This window comes from Topomyia yanbarensis, chromosome 3 (assembly GCF_030247195.1).
Source record: "Topomyia yanbarensis strain Yona2022 chromosome 3, ASM3024719v1, whole genome shotgun sequence".
Taxonomy (NCBI): Eukaryota; Metazoa; Arthropoda; class Insecta; order Diptera; family Culicidae; genus Topomyia; species Topomyia yanbarensis.
In genome coordinates, this window is record NC_080672.1 from 170378814 (window position 1) to 170394181 (window position 15368).

The 15368-nt window shown below is 40.5% G+C and overlaps 1 protein-coding gene across 9 annotated transcripts in view; it reads left to right on the plus strand.

Annotated features, from left to right (window-relative positions):
• The window catches only part of LOC131692514 (uncharacterized protein CG3556), an 82579-nt gene that overhangs the window by 45601 nt on the left and 21610 nt on the right, over positions 1 to 15368 (plus strand). Inside the window, exon 1 of one of the 9 annotated variants that reach the window (XM_058979603.1) lies at positions 10638 to 10783. The exons of the other annotated variants lie outside the window; for them this stretch is intronic. Within the exon in view, the coding sequence (XP_058835586.1) occupies positions 10769 to 10783 (15 nt within the window). The 5' untranslated portion in view covers positions 10638 to 10768. Of the gene's footprint in view, positions 1 to 10637; positions 10784 to 15368 lie in introns of those variants that run through there. 9 annotated transcript variants of the gene reach the window in all.

Here is a 15368-nt window from a genome sequence, read left to right on the forward strand (position 1 = left end):
CATTTAAGCTTTCAATATAGGGGTCCCGTTTCAAAATATCGGCTGCGGTGCCGCGTCAGATTTTGAAAGTTAATAACTTTTATCATACTTAACAGAACAATTTGATTTTTAGGCCAATTTGTTGAAAATATGTTCCTCTATGCTGTATTAAAATTTGAAGTATGTATAACACGCACTAATAACAAAAAATTGTGTTTTTGAAAAATCTTTCGAAAACGACTCGGAAAAGTGAAAATTTTCAGCCCATCCCGCACAGAGCCGTCAAAATGGTGGACCAACCGAGCAATAAAATAATGAAAAGTTTATATATAGGTCCACTACATGTTTGTTTTATGATTATTCGCATTGGGTTGCTTGACGAGAGCAGTTGGTGGGGGAAAGACGGCATATTCCTTTGGTTAGGCCATTAGAAGCCGGACGGAAAGGAAAGGCTCATGCACGGCACGAGAACGAGCGAGAAAGCGATAGTAGTGCATATTAGCGCGATTATATAAATATCTGTCGGTCGGTTTTTCTCATCATTCGTATTCGTTCAAGCACTAGCAAGCAGCCAGTCCACCGAAGGAAAGCAGTTGGCGATGACGACGGCGGAAAAAGTGCCCCAGCTACTGGTGACTCATCGCAACCCGACCAGGAACTGTCGCCCTGCAAGAATTTCGCCCCAACTAAAGGGCAACAGAGAAACCAATATGTGTTCTAATAAGAGTTAAACGCGCTCACCGTGTCCGCGGGAAGTGCGTCTGAATTATGCTCCCGCAATAAAACAATAAACGGTTCTTTACAGGACCAATTAATTGTGTTCTAATAAGAGTTAAACTGAAATTTACATTTTATGGTGTATAACAAATAATTTTCAGAAAGCTATATAAGAAATACGATGTGTGGAAAGAAAGAAAGAGAATTTAAATTATCCTCTCGCTCGTTTTCGTGCACTGCTTTTCCATTCCTTTCTGCTGCTACTACCATCATAACTAAAACGAATGTGCGTGTTCTCCCACCATCTCATGGCCAGTGTTGCCACAATTGCATGTCGCTATAACAATTTGAATTATTTTATTGATCCTCTCTAGTATTGATAAAATATAGAATATGCAAAGTACACTAGTCGCATGCTTTTATTCGAACTTTTTGGCAGCCTCCGTTGATTAACTGCATAAATCGATTTGTTTGTGCAGCTCCTTGCTAGTGGCAAACTAAATAGCCTTTATCAGCGCTAACAAATAAGACAAAAGAATTTAAATTTGTGAAAATCTTCTCCTTCCTTCTTTTCAAATCTGCAACATTCTTTGAAAATATTGAAAATGTTGTTATTGAAAAACTGAACATGCAAGTTTGCTAGCACTGGCCACTAGATTGAAGGCGATGGAAAGACAGAATATTTGTTTTGGTTATGCTAGTATTGGTAGCCGAACGGAAAGGAAAGGCACAGGAATGGCACGAAAACGAGCGGAAGAGCGATAGTAGTGCTTTCTCGTGTTTTCATATATGAATATTGGTCGGTCGGTTTTTCTCATCATTCGTATTCGTTCAAGCACTAGCAAGCAGCCAGTCCACCGGAGGAAAGCAGTTGGCGATGATGACGGTCCGCAAAAGTGCCCCAGCTACTGGTGGCCCATCGCAACCAACTACCGATCAGGAACTGGCGCCGTGCTAGTATTTCGCCCCAACTAAAGGGCAACGGAGCAACTAATCCGCTGGCTAACATTCCAGCGTCTGGTTCGTAAGGTTGTGTATTACTTCAAAGTCGAGCTACGCTTACAAAACTCAGCCGTAATGAAGCCAGTGATGCCTACTTGGTCGGTTTATGGGAGTGGGCGTAAATTACAATAAAAGCAACGGTTCTTTTCAGGACCAATCAATTGTGTTCTAGTGAGAGTTAAACTGAAACTTTCATTTTAAGGTGTGTAGCAAATTTCCAACAAGCAACATAATACGTTGTGTGGAAAGAAGCAGCTTGCACACGGAACAAAAATTTAAATTATCCTCTCGCTCGTTTCGTGCACTGCTTTTCCATTCCTTTCTACTGTTATTATCAGTATTACCAAAACGAATGTGTTGTTGCATGTGTTTAAGAGAAACGTTGAAGTCGCATGCTTCTATTCAAGCTTTTTGGTTTTTTTGTGCAGCTCCGTGCTAGTAGCAAACAAAATGGCCCTACTAGTGTCTGATTCGTGAGATTGTGCAGGATTTCAAAGTCGAGCTAAGCTTATAAAGTTCAGCCGTAATGGTACCCGAAGAAGCCAGTCTTGTCGTTTTGTTCGAGGCTACAAAACAGTTCGCCAGGCACGTAACTATCATGCCAAAAATATCCAACGATCCAGCGCATCACCATCAACACCAACGCCGATACCAAAGGTTCTTTTCAGAACCACCATTATTACCATAGAGAATTATTTGAAAATTTCCCGTTCAAACGTGATTCTGTTGAATATTATTAGATTTAAATTAACGTCTCGAATTGAAATCACGACGCTCCGGTTATGTGACAGACATTACCCACCCATCTTTTTTTTATTGTGACCACGACTAACGGTTTAATATAGACACCCCATTTCAATATTTCTGAAGGAACAGAAGTTCGAGTTTGGAAAGTTTGTAACTTTCATTGTACTTAACCAAATTACACAATGTTCGCACTAATGATTCAGAAATATGATCAGGAATCTTCTGTTAGATTTGTAAGTATGTATAATTTACATGAATAAAGAAAAATTGATTTTCAGGAATCAATTATTATCTGTTCTTCCATTGGCCAGTACTACGCGACTTCCTCATGCTAACAATTAATTTCATCGTTAGCCATCTCCCTCACCAAGGCCAACAACGCCAACAAAACCGGTCCTTTTCAGGACCACCATCATTTTTGTAAAGAATAATTTGAAATATTCCTCGCCCAAATCACCTTTTGTCCGAAAATTCCAATGAGTATCAAAATATTTAAAGAACGTGTTCCTTATGTATTCTACATCTCTCCGGTTATGTCGCAGACATTACCCACCCATCTTTTTTTTGCTCAGAAACAGTAACATTTAATGTACCCAGCGAATCAGAAGACAATATTATCCACTATGTTGAGTCCCGTACCAATTTCCCCTCACAATTTTATTCACTGTCTGAAACTAGTCCGCCAAAATCAAGATCGACAGCTTTCGTTTGTTTCATTCAAACTAAGCGTCCCGGCAGCTTTTGAGCCAGAGATTACCGCACCGAATTTCTGGCCCAACGGTGTAACAATCGCTCATTTTTTAGATCGCAGTGCCAAACAGAATTTGAATCAACCCGGCATGCAACAAATAACACAACGAAAATACAGTTCGTCCCGAGCACTACCACAACAAATGCAAGACATTCGCATCAACAGTCAAATACAATCGCCACGTTTGTTCTCAATCGGCCCACGGTTAGTTCGTCAACCCACTCCTCGCACTCCTACACGGCTCCCAATTATACTCACATGTTACCAGTCAGCTCGGGTAATTCAGACAACTCTGGTTTAATTATCTATTACCAGAATATCGGGGGCATGAACGGCGTTATTACTGCATACAATTTGGCAATTTCTGACAACGTTCATGACATGTATGTAGTCACTGAAACTTGGCTGAACAGTAATACTTTATCCAAATGAATTTTTGGTAGCTCCTACTCGGTATACAGGCAAGATCGAAACAATGATAATAGTAGTAAACAGAGTGGTGGCGGCGTACTGATCGCCTGCAGCACAAAATTCAAATCCCGTCTGGTGTCTCTTTCTAACAGCGGTAGCGTTGAGCAAACCTGGATCGCTCTCACACTTACACACTGTACGCTGTATATTTGTGTGCTTTACATTCCACCTGATCGCGTTAACGATGCCGATCTAATTGATCAACATTTCCACTCTCTTTCATTGATTATTTTTATAATTATCCTATCATTGGTTTCAATGATAGGATAATTATATTAGGCGACTTCAATCTCCCTGGTATCAAGTGGGTCCGCAGCTCTTCAAATTATTTATATCCTGATGCAAATAGTTCTACAAAAGCACCAGCTACTTCAAAACTCCTAGATGATTACAACACTGGCGGTCTAGTTCAATTGCATGATAATAGAAACAGTAACAATCGCTTGCTAGATCTATGCTTTGCCAGTCAAGAGTTATCGAATACTTGTACCATAACCGTTGCCCCTTCCCCGCTAGTTAAAACTTGTCGTCATCATCCTCCCCTTCTAATGGCTATTTTGGAAGGTACTCCCGCCGTTTTCAATAATGCCGATGAGACAACATACTATGACTTCAGAAATGGAAAATTTGATGCCATGAATCAATTTCTGACATCACTAAACTGGAGCTCTCTATTATCCAACTGCGACTACAACTCTACAGCTATGTTATGGACGCACATAAAATTATATGCTATCGACCAGTTCGTACCAAAAAAAACACGTCGTGAACCAATTTATCCCACATGGACCAATCAAACTCTGAAAGGCTATAAACGTGCCAAACGGTCCGCAATTAAGAAACTCACGAAGCATCCTTCTCTTCATTTAAGAGCGCATTATTTGCACCTTAACAACCGCTACAAGCGATTGAATAAAGCCCTCTATTTTGCCTACCTTCGTCGCATCCAGAATAATCTGAAAACTAACCCTAAAAGCTTCTGGAACCACGTCAAAGAACAGAGAAATTAAACTGGACTACCAACTCCCATGATACTCGATGACGTTCAATCATCTACTTTGCCCGACATATGCAGCTTATTCCGAACGCACTTCAGCAGTGTTTTCATTGAAGAAACATCAACCAATGAACAGGTTTCTGAGGCTGCCAGAAACGTCCCTGTTCGTTCTGCAATTGGATCCCATCCTATCATTACATGTGACATGGAAAGCACAGCATGTTCTAAGCTAAAATTATCTTCAAACTCTGGTCCCGATGGAATTCCAGCTGTAGTACTGAAGAACTGTTTTAGCAGTCTACTGATACCATTATCAATCATGTTCAACAGCTCTCTACAGTCTGGAGCTTTTCCTGATATATGGAAGAAGTCGTATATGTTCCCAGTATTTAAAAAGGGCAACAAATCCGTTATCTCTAATTATCGCGGGATTGCCTCATTGTGTGCTGTTTCAAAGCTCTTTGAAATAATCGTGCTAGATTCCATTACTCACAACTGCTCTAATTACATACCCGAGACTCAACACGGATTTATGCCTCGTCGATCAACTTCCACGAACCTTACATCATACACATCAGCTTTTGATAAGATCAACCATAGAATAACTGTTGCCAAGTTGGATAGGCTCGGATTCAGTGGATCTTTATTGGGTTGGCTTCAGCCATACCTTACCGGTCGCGAAATGGCTGTAAAAATTGGAGACTGCACCACTGCTTATTTCGCTGTCAGCTCTGGAGTTCCTCAAGGCAGTCATCTTGGGCCATTCATATTTCTGGTCTACCTCAACGATTTGAACCTTTCAGTAAATTGTCTGAAACTATCATTCGCCGATAACTTTAAGTTATACCATCTAATCAAAATGCTGAAGACACTGAATTCTTACAATCACAGTTAGATATATTCACTAATTGGTGCACAGTGAATAGGATGGTTTTGAATGCTTCAAAGTGTTCTGTTATCTCGTTCATCCGCAAACGCTCGACAATTACATACGACTACAATATTTCGAAAAATATTATTAAGCGTGAATCTTCTGTAAAGGACTTAGGAGTTATTCTAGATCCCAAAATAAATTTGAAGGATCATATGGAATACGTCATTTCAAAGGCCTCCAAGCTCCTTGGATTCATTTTTCGAGTTCAGCGATATACATTGCTTGAAAGCACTTTGTTGTGCTTTGGTTCGCTCTACTCTCGAATATGCTGCAGTGGTTTGGTCACCTCATTACCAAATCGATGTTCAGCGCATTGAAGCTATTCAGCGAAAGTTTGTTCACTTTGCTCTTCGTAAGCTACCATGGAGGGACCCGCTAAACCTACCGTGTTACCAAGACCGTTGTCAACTTATCAACCTTGATTTGCTGTCTGTTCGTCGAGATGTTGCTAAGGCAGTTTTCATTGCTGATCTGCTTCAATCAAGAATCGATTGTTCTGATCTTCTGCAACTTGTGGATTTTGGCATTCATCGTCATATTCTTAGATTTTATTCATTTTTAAGAATCCCTCGAGCCATAACTAATTACGGCTATAATCAGGCATTCATTAGCATGAGCCGTCTATTCAATCGTTGCTCCAATGTTTTCGATTTTCACCTCTCACGTAGTGCTGTAAAACAATTATTTCTAAGCTCCCTGTCTCGATAGTCATAGCTTTAGTACTAGTCCTTAGATATAAATGAGGTTCTGTTAATGTTAATTGTATAGTATTAGTCAATGATATGTATCATTTGGAAATGTGTAATCTGTTGATACAAAAGATGAGGAGGTTTTATGCCGCCTGGAGAGCGAGATTGGAAGGTTGCAAGAATTTCAGCTCCAAGAGGCTTTTCCCTACTCCAAATAAACAAATAAACAAATATACATTTTTTCACTGGACAGTAAAATTAGTTGTTACATGAAGTTGTACTGTAAATCTACTGTGAGAATTCTGCGTCGAACAATGCTAAAACAGTAATAACCATAATATATATTGTTTGATTATTGTTTGTACGGTGGACGCTATAGTAGATTTCTATTTGGGTGGATACTCTCATCGATTTTCATGAAATGAAAAAGTAGAGATGTTTTGAATATTGTATCCTATATAGTTTGGTGAATGACAAAATGCAATTCTATCCAGCATATCAACCTTATCCTTAACGTATGAACTTTTGTACTTACTTCCCACCATAGCACATCCAGTATGTTTGGTGTAAGGGAAAATGTGGCAAAACGCACCCCCTAAGGAAATATTATCATAGCTTAGCTATAGAACATTAATTGGGAAAATTGGGAATTTTCCTGTGTAATCTCAATCATTAAGCTTTGCAAAATATTCAAAAACAAAAAGAATATTAAATTCTTCAAATGCACTTTAAATCACTCTTTCAAATATAGTTGGGGCAAAACGCACCCGTGCGGGGGTAAAAGAACCATAACAGCGAAGGTAATTGATACACAATAACGTGGCAGAATATCCCGTAAGCAAAACTGATTTCTTGTTTGAGATATGGCCGATAGCGTGAAAAGCAAGGAATCAGCATTTTTAGTTTGGTGGGGAGTTGTGAACCACCGCAGACAGTAGGAGAAATGGGATATTTTTGTGTTTTATTTTTATTAGAGCTATAGAAGATAAATTTTAAGATATTTCTAACTAATGATGAGATTGAAAAGTGATCTGATTCGAAATGAGCAGGTGACAACATGATTCTCGTCAAGCTACCATAATTCTCAGTTGCGACACGGGGCAATTAAGAACATGAGTTAATGCAACATTCGCCAACGAGATAGTGACGTTATGAGAAATGTTATAGATAATATAGCCGTTTAAAAGTTGTTAAAAATAGTGTGTCCATCTCTCTAATAGTCTCAAAATAGGTTCATTACCCGGACTACAATTGATATACGGTAGGCTAACTTTGACAGTGTAGGTTTACTACGATGGACTTACAACTAGTGTTACCTTTATCAAGAAATTTTCAACCGCTTTTGATAAAAGTAAAGGGTGCTTTTTGCCCCATGAGTGCGCCTTACCCCATCTTCCTGAATTGACGTTGCAGGTGGCGTCAACCAGAAACTGCTCTCAATGACGCATAATTTTTATGTAAGGGAGTGTTGTGCCATTTTCATCCTGTTCCCATTACCACTCCACGTATTTGAAGCGGTACAATAGATCTACCATTTTTATTCATCGCAGGCTATTGGAGTTCTCGTTTCAGCCAAACACGAGCGGTTCTCATATTTCAAGCCATTATACTATTTCTTGTAAACGAAGCAAAGTGTTTGATACGAATTTAAAAGAAATCCATATTGGTGGTCAGGAATCAGAAATCAGAATATATTGGCTCAAATGGCACGTTCCCCGTAAATAGTCGGGGATTTGTGCCTTGCCGTGTGTTTTCATCATTTCCTGAGCGGAAGGAAAGGACAAGGAGGTGTGGAGAAATAGAATTGCAAGGGTGGGAAAATTAACAGCACAAAACAAAAATAAACAACAGGTAAGTTAAACTCACAAGTAGTTCAACTTGCCTGCGAATAAGCCTAAAGCTCTTTACCACATTGGACAAGAAACTTTAGTGTAATATCGCTGGGAGCAAGAATATCTTCACCCCATGTAACCATTTGTGACCACAATCGTGTATGACTGGTAGCAAGATCAACATGATTACTCTTCCAAAGCCCAGTAACCTGCAGTCTGTATGCACATGATAGTGCTTCTTGTTTTATATGTGTAATGGTTTGATATTTAGAAGTGCCTCAAGAGCAGCAGTCGGAGTCGTGGTGAAAGCACCAGTCAACGCCATGAGCGCCATTGTTTGCAGATGGTTTAGCTTTGGCTGTCACCACCTCTCCCCTCTGCCATCACACAAGGCATCCGTATGACAGTATTGGACGTACAATTGTCGTGTAAATCCAATAGATGTATTTAGGTTTTAGACCCCAGGTCTTTCCAAAAGTTCGTCTGCACTGCCCGAAGGCCATGCACAGGGCCGGCGGATAGCGTGGGTAGTATGGGTAGTACTACCCACTCGAAAATAACCGAGTGGGTAATTACCCACTCGAAATTTTGGACATTTCCATAAATTTGAAATCTGCCACGTATGTATCTCGGGCACACATTTGAAAATATCGATGCACAACAACTTCATTTACACAAACACACTGCAAGTGATTTAATGTAAATGTTATGCAAGCAAATCCCTATTCTATTACCCTCACCCTATGCTTACTACCCACTCGTGCTAAAAGTGTAACGCCGGCTCTGGCCATGCACGCTTTCTTGACTCTGAACTCAATGTGAGCAGACCAATTCAGTTTGGAATCCAATATGACTCCAACGTATTTGACTTGATCTGCACACAGTAGCTCAGAATCAAAGAACTGCAAGGGACGAACCCCGGTTGTTATTCGTTTCTTCGTGAAAAGAACCATTGAAGTTTTGCTTGGGTTAACTTATAGTTTAACTTGTCGACACCACTGTTCGACAGCTGTTAATGCCTGTTGCATAAAGTCAAAGATTGTTCCGATGCAAAATCCAGTAATTAGTATTTGGTAATCGTCAGCAAACCCGTAGGTTGGAAATCCAAGCTCATTGAGTTTCTTCAACAAGCCGTCAGCTACTAAGTTCCATAACAAAGGTGACAGAACGCCGCCCTGAGGACAACCGCAAATACTCAACTTCCGTATCTCAGCCTGTCGCAGTGACGAGCAAAGTATGCGGTTATTAAGCATTGCGTTTATCCAACCTGAGATACGTGCAGGTATCCCATGACCGCGCGTCGCTTCCAGAATAGACTGGAAGGACACATTGTCAAAAGTACCCTCAATATCTAGGAATACACCCAAGCTAGATTGCTTGAGCGAGAAGGCTTTCTCAATGTTGTAAACAACATCGTGAAGCAGAGTGATCGTGGATTTCCCACACTGATATGCATGTTGCATTTTGTGCAGTGGATATTCAACTAAACTAACGTTCCTGATGTGATGATCGATTATCCGTTCCAAAGCTTTCAGAAGAAAAGAACTTAAGCTGATAGGCCTAAAACTCTTGGCTTCTTCATATCTTGAGCGCCCCCCTTTGGGAATAAATCTAACAGTTATTTCTCGCCATGCTTTCGGGATATACCCGGTAGCAAGACTGGAAAGCAAAATCTTTTTCAAGACATGTTTAAGAATATCAAATCCCTTTTGCAGTAGCACGGGAAGTATTCCATCTTTTCCGGGTGATTTGTATGGAGCAAAGCTGTCAACTGCCCACTTGACCGATTCAGTGGAGACCAATGTGCGTGCTAACGCCCACGAGTCCGAATCACCAGAATGAGATCTGTGAACATTGTTCAACTCCGGATCGATACAACCTGGAAAGTGTGTGTCGAAGAGACAATTAAGAACATCTTTTTCGTCCGTCACATAAAAACCATTTCCGGTTTTTAAGGAGTTCATCTGAAAATCATTCGATTTGGAGAGAATTTTATTTAATCTGCTAGCCTCGTTCAGACTAGAGACATTAGTGCATAGGCTTTGCCAGCCAGCCCGTTCTGCAGATCTAAGACATTTCTTATATGCACTACGAGCTGACCTGAAAGCCCTGGAGTCATCACGCTGACGCCGGTTCCAAGCTCTTCTCATATCTTTCTTCATTCTTTCAAGCTCAGCCCTCCACCAAGGGGTTCCCCTAGTCGATTTAACAGTACGAAGTGGACAAGCTTCTGAAATTTAGTCGCCAAGTTTTCCAAAAAGAGGTCCCAGTTTGTAGATTTAGGATTACGATATGTCACCACATTGAAGGTGACATCAAAATGATCGAAAAATATATATTTATGATCGGATAGAGACGGTTCAGTTTTATTTGGAACCTGCCAATTTCCCAGTTCATGCAAAATTCTATCAGAGCAAAGTGTTATGTCTAACACCTCCTCCCTCCCAGACCTCGCAAAAGTTGGTCGGTTTCCCACATTCAGAATATGGAGATTTGTACTACTTATGTACTCCATCAGTTCAGAGCCTCTCAGATTGATGTCCGAGCTGCCCCAAATGATGTGATGAGCATTCGCATCACTGCCGATAATGAGCGGAAGCCCATTTCTGCTACAAAATGATACAACGCTTTTGAAACCATCAGAAGGAGATGATTCGTTATGCGGTAGGTATGCTTAACAATATATATATATATATATATATATATATATATATATATATATATATATATATATATATATATATATATATATATATATATATATATATATATATATATATATATATATATATATATATATATATATATATATATATATATATATATATATATATATATATATATATATATATATATATATATATATATATATATATATATATATATATATATATTTTTTTTTTTTTTTTTTGTCTACGTTTCCGACAGTCAGTGTAACTGTGATAACACAGATATCGCGAGTTGTGAGCTCCGATATGAGACACGCGTCAACAGCCTTATTTGCAAGAATGCAAGCACGAGGCATTTCACGTGGGTTAGTCATGCCTGTCTTGTTGTAAGCAATGAAGGGAGTGTTAAGTAACTTTCCAAAATAGAAGTTTCCTTTATGGAAATACGGTTCTTGAACCAATGCTATGGAAGCTTTACCTTCCTGCATGAGTCGAGATAAATTCATAGTTGCTGTACGTTTATGTTGGAGATTGATTTGTGCTATTCTAACCATTGTTGATTAGAGAACTGTACATTTCATCTCCAACACAAATTGCACAACAACTAGAGGACACCAAGCGAGTTGGGATGTTAACGCATATAGCGAGCCATATCAGGTTTGAATGGAACATGATCATTTAATTCCCACGATTTGCGAAGAAAATAATGGTCCACTGTGTCAGAGATTCGCATAACACAGTAACGGCAAAACCCAAAATGCTCCGTGCGCGACTGGTATATTTTAGACCCTCTAGTCATTAAGTCCTCGGCACGGAACTACACCTTGACAAAAATTCGGCCAAATTAAGTGGATCATCGGTGAAAAAAAATCGGTGTGTAGAGTGAACGTTCCGCTGCGTAATGCAGCATACTGGGGAGTTCGCCCAACTCTTCCCAGGCTCCGTTCGCCATTGAGAATGTTTTAAACCCCCTCAACAATTTTACCCATAGCACGGGTCGCATGACACTATGGAATTGGGGTTCCCTGTTTGGTAGATTTTTACCACTGAAACAGGTTGTCCGTAGTGTAATTCTTAGCCGGTTGAAGCAACCACTACCGACACTACACGGCTTATCTAGGCTGTGCGGTGAAAGAAGCTGACATTGAAGAACAGCTTCCATATTTAGATGGCCGAACAGCCGCAGAAGGAAGGAAGGATAACGGGAGGAGAGGGATTTGGGCTAAGCGCTTATTTAAAGGCGGCGCTGGCTCGCCTTGTCAGGGCTGCTTTAGGGCATGTGGTATTTAGGCCTAGAACGTATAGGGCCCACTACCTCGTCCTACCACACCTACAGTCAGCCCCCGCTGCTGGTTCGGGTCGCGAATCACAACTAGTTGCTATCGCGATTAAGCATTATCCACCACCTATGACCCGCCCGATTGCTTGCAGCTCAGCTTCCCACGTAGCGTTCCTCCACCACCACGGGGCCCAGGCTACTATTTCTTGTAAACGAAGCAAAGTGTTTGATACGAATTTAAAAGAAATCCATGTTGGTGGTAGGCCGAGTGAGTAATATTGCGACACCCTCCTTATTATGGCCAAAATAGACTCATTACCATTTATTAGTAGAAAAAGAAGTCTTTTGCGAAGCACATAAATTTTGCGACTTGCCGTGTGATGCTTCATTGATTTCATGATCCATTATTCATATGCATACTTTGCACTGCTAACGATTATATGTTGTTCCTATGTTGCGAAAATATTTTCCTGAAATGAAAATCGAGAGTGCTTTTGGTGGTTTTCGCACCTCCAGTGAAGGTGATGGAGACGACAGTACTTTGCTCCAAATTGGTAAAAGGGAAAAGAATCAAATTTCATTACAGTCTGTCAGTCAGAACTGTCAAAGACTCCCGGACATATTACAAACATATTTTAAGCTGAACTATCCGCTACTTTATTTTCGTCGTTCTGACATGAAATGATCGATTTCATGTTACGTTTTTCTGTTATAGCTCATGCCAAGCAAATGTTGTTGTTGGTAGATCGCTCCTTTTTGCAGTGATATGAGTCTGGTTGAGCTGTAGAAATTTTGTGGGTACGAGCACCGCTAACCCAATTCCGCTCGAGACACGTACAAATGGCGAATCCAATGGTCATGGCAGATATCGTTTTGTAACTAGGCCAACGGCGTTCGAATGAACGACAATACTAATATGCACTCATCATCGTGCAGGAAAAACAACGGACCGCTTCCAGCAACGCCCGGACAGCAAGCGGAAAGCAGGCAACGTAGTTTGCGATGGAATCTAGGATGGATTCGAATAATTGACTCGTACAGCAAGGCATGGGAGAAGGGCAGCTAGGAGGGTTGATATATGTTCCAACGAGCACTACTGCCGACATACCACATGCATCTGTACTGAATCGGTTGCTGTACTGTATCATTGACCACCAGTTGGCGGTTGTGTTATTTCATTCATTTCCAGTAGTCAGTTATCCCTGACTGGAGTAATGCTATACCATAATGTATATTAAGGGGATTATTAGTAGTAATGTAATCCAGTGGTAGCATTATTTCCATCAATGTAATCTTAGAATCCGCTTTAATTTGACACTTGTGCGACATTTCCAATGCATAGGTAAAATGTGGCATGTCCAACAAATACTTGAGAAGGGTATTCTGAGGTAAATAGTACATTATTTATCAATATGGTTATTAGTCAGTGTAGGTTAAAATTTTTAAAGATACTGGCTTAAATATATTTTAAGTATTTGTTTTGTCTAAGTGTAATTCAAATAATTTAGTTGCTGACAATACTGGCTTTTAAGTGGTTAAGCCTTATGAAATAACGATTGGCTTTGTGTTGAGTGCAGATTTGCATATTTTTGAACATAATTTAAATAATCCAAAAAGTATGAAAAATGATTCGCTCAGCAGTTGTTTTGTTCTCGTAGAACTTTCAAAACATTTATTTAATACAGCGTTTGTGCTAATATGTTGAAAAAATGTTTAAAGCTAGACGTTATAATCATTTCTAAAACTTACATTGTAATATTTATCCTCATTTTAAGCTTTTTAATCTTTTCTTATCTTTTAAAATTTATTTGTGATTCTATTGAACTTCTCAGAATAAATCACATTTTCTATCGGTATAGTGTATGTACTAATTGTTGGTTAATTTTAAGAGTGATAGAATTTAAATCTTATTAGTTTATCAATTTAGGACAAAGGCATGATAATGTTAAGGCCGTAAGAAATTTTGAAAGCAGGCAGGCAGAGCGTAGTTAGTAAATCGATTGCCTCGTACGCAGCTCACCTGAGTTCGATTACAAACCCCGGACATAGGGTTAGAGATTTTGCTAACCCCAACAAAGAGGTGAACGAACTTAAGGTTAAAGTCTCTATTATCGAAATAAAAAAAAGACCTCTTCTGGATGTAGTCATTAAAATAGTCAAAATATTCATGACATCGGCATGGAGTTGAGCCTAGCGAAATGCCGATCTGTTCAGCTACTATCAGAACGTTTGGTCGACACTGGTGGCTACGAGATCGATGAAGGTGAGATGATTCGGGACATGATTCGTGGCGAATCGTATAAGTATCTCGGATTCCAGCAGCTCCGCGGGATTCAACACACCGGCACCACGCTCGGGCTCCGAGATAAGTTCTGGAGTTGAGTGAACTGTGAACACACAGTTCACTCGACTCCAGAACTTATCTCGGAGCCCAAGCGTGGTGCCGGTGTGATGAATCCCGCGGAGCTGCTGGAATCAGAAATACTTATACGATTCGCCACGAATCATGTCCCGAATCATCTGCCATCTGCCCTGAATGCGGGGAATAAGGTCAGGGCAATCAATACGTTTGCTGTCTCCATGTTGGCCTCCATTTTCGGCGTCATCAAATGGTGTTAGACTGACCTGGATGATATAGAGAGAAAATTAAGGAAGGCGTTTGGGCCAGCAGGTATGCGCCATCCTCAGTGGGCGCTGGTGAGATTCACATTATCACGGGATGGAGAGGGACAATGAATAGTCGAAATTCAGGTAATATGCGTAGCGCAGGTGCTACGACTAGGAGAATACTTTGTGGACAGTGCCAGTGCGGAAAACGTACGTACGTAGACAAGACTGCATCGAACCTATAGCTCAAGCGAGGTGAGCTCTCTTCAGTGATCGAGGCCGATATGATAGCCATCCAGAACAGGGTAATGCCGACGAGGTATTGCAGGAGGTATATTTGGTACCAGGACGTCGAGGATATATGCCGGATGTGTCATGTGTAGTACCCAACGCAGGCTGCACTGAGTGCCACAACAGCATTGCTAAGTTTTTGCACCAACAGTTGGCGCAGCTGCGTGATTTTTTAGAGGAAATTATGCCAAACAACCGTTACCGGCCTGTACATGTTCTGGAAAAAGTCCGCTTCAAGATGTACTGGGATCGCATTGTTCTATCGGTCCGAGTCCTACATCATTATAACCGCCCAGATATACTGGTCTATGACAAGGGTCAACGCCAAGTCGCCATAATCGACGTCGCCGTTCCACTGGACCACAATCTGGTTGATACTCATGGTGGAAAAACTGCCAGATAT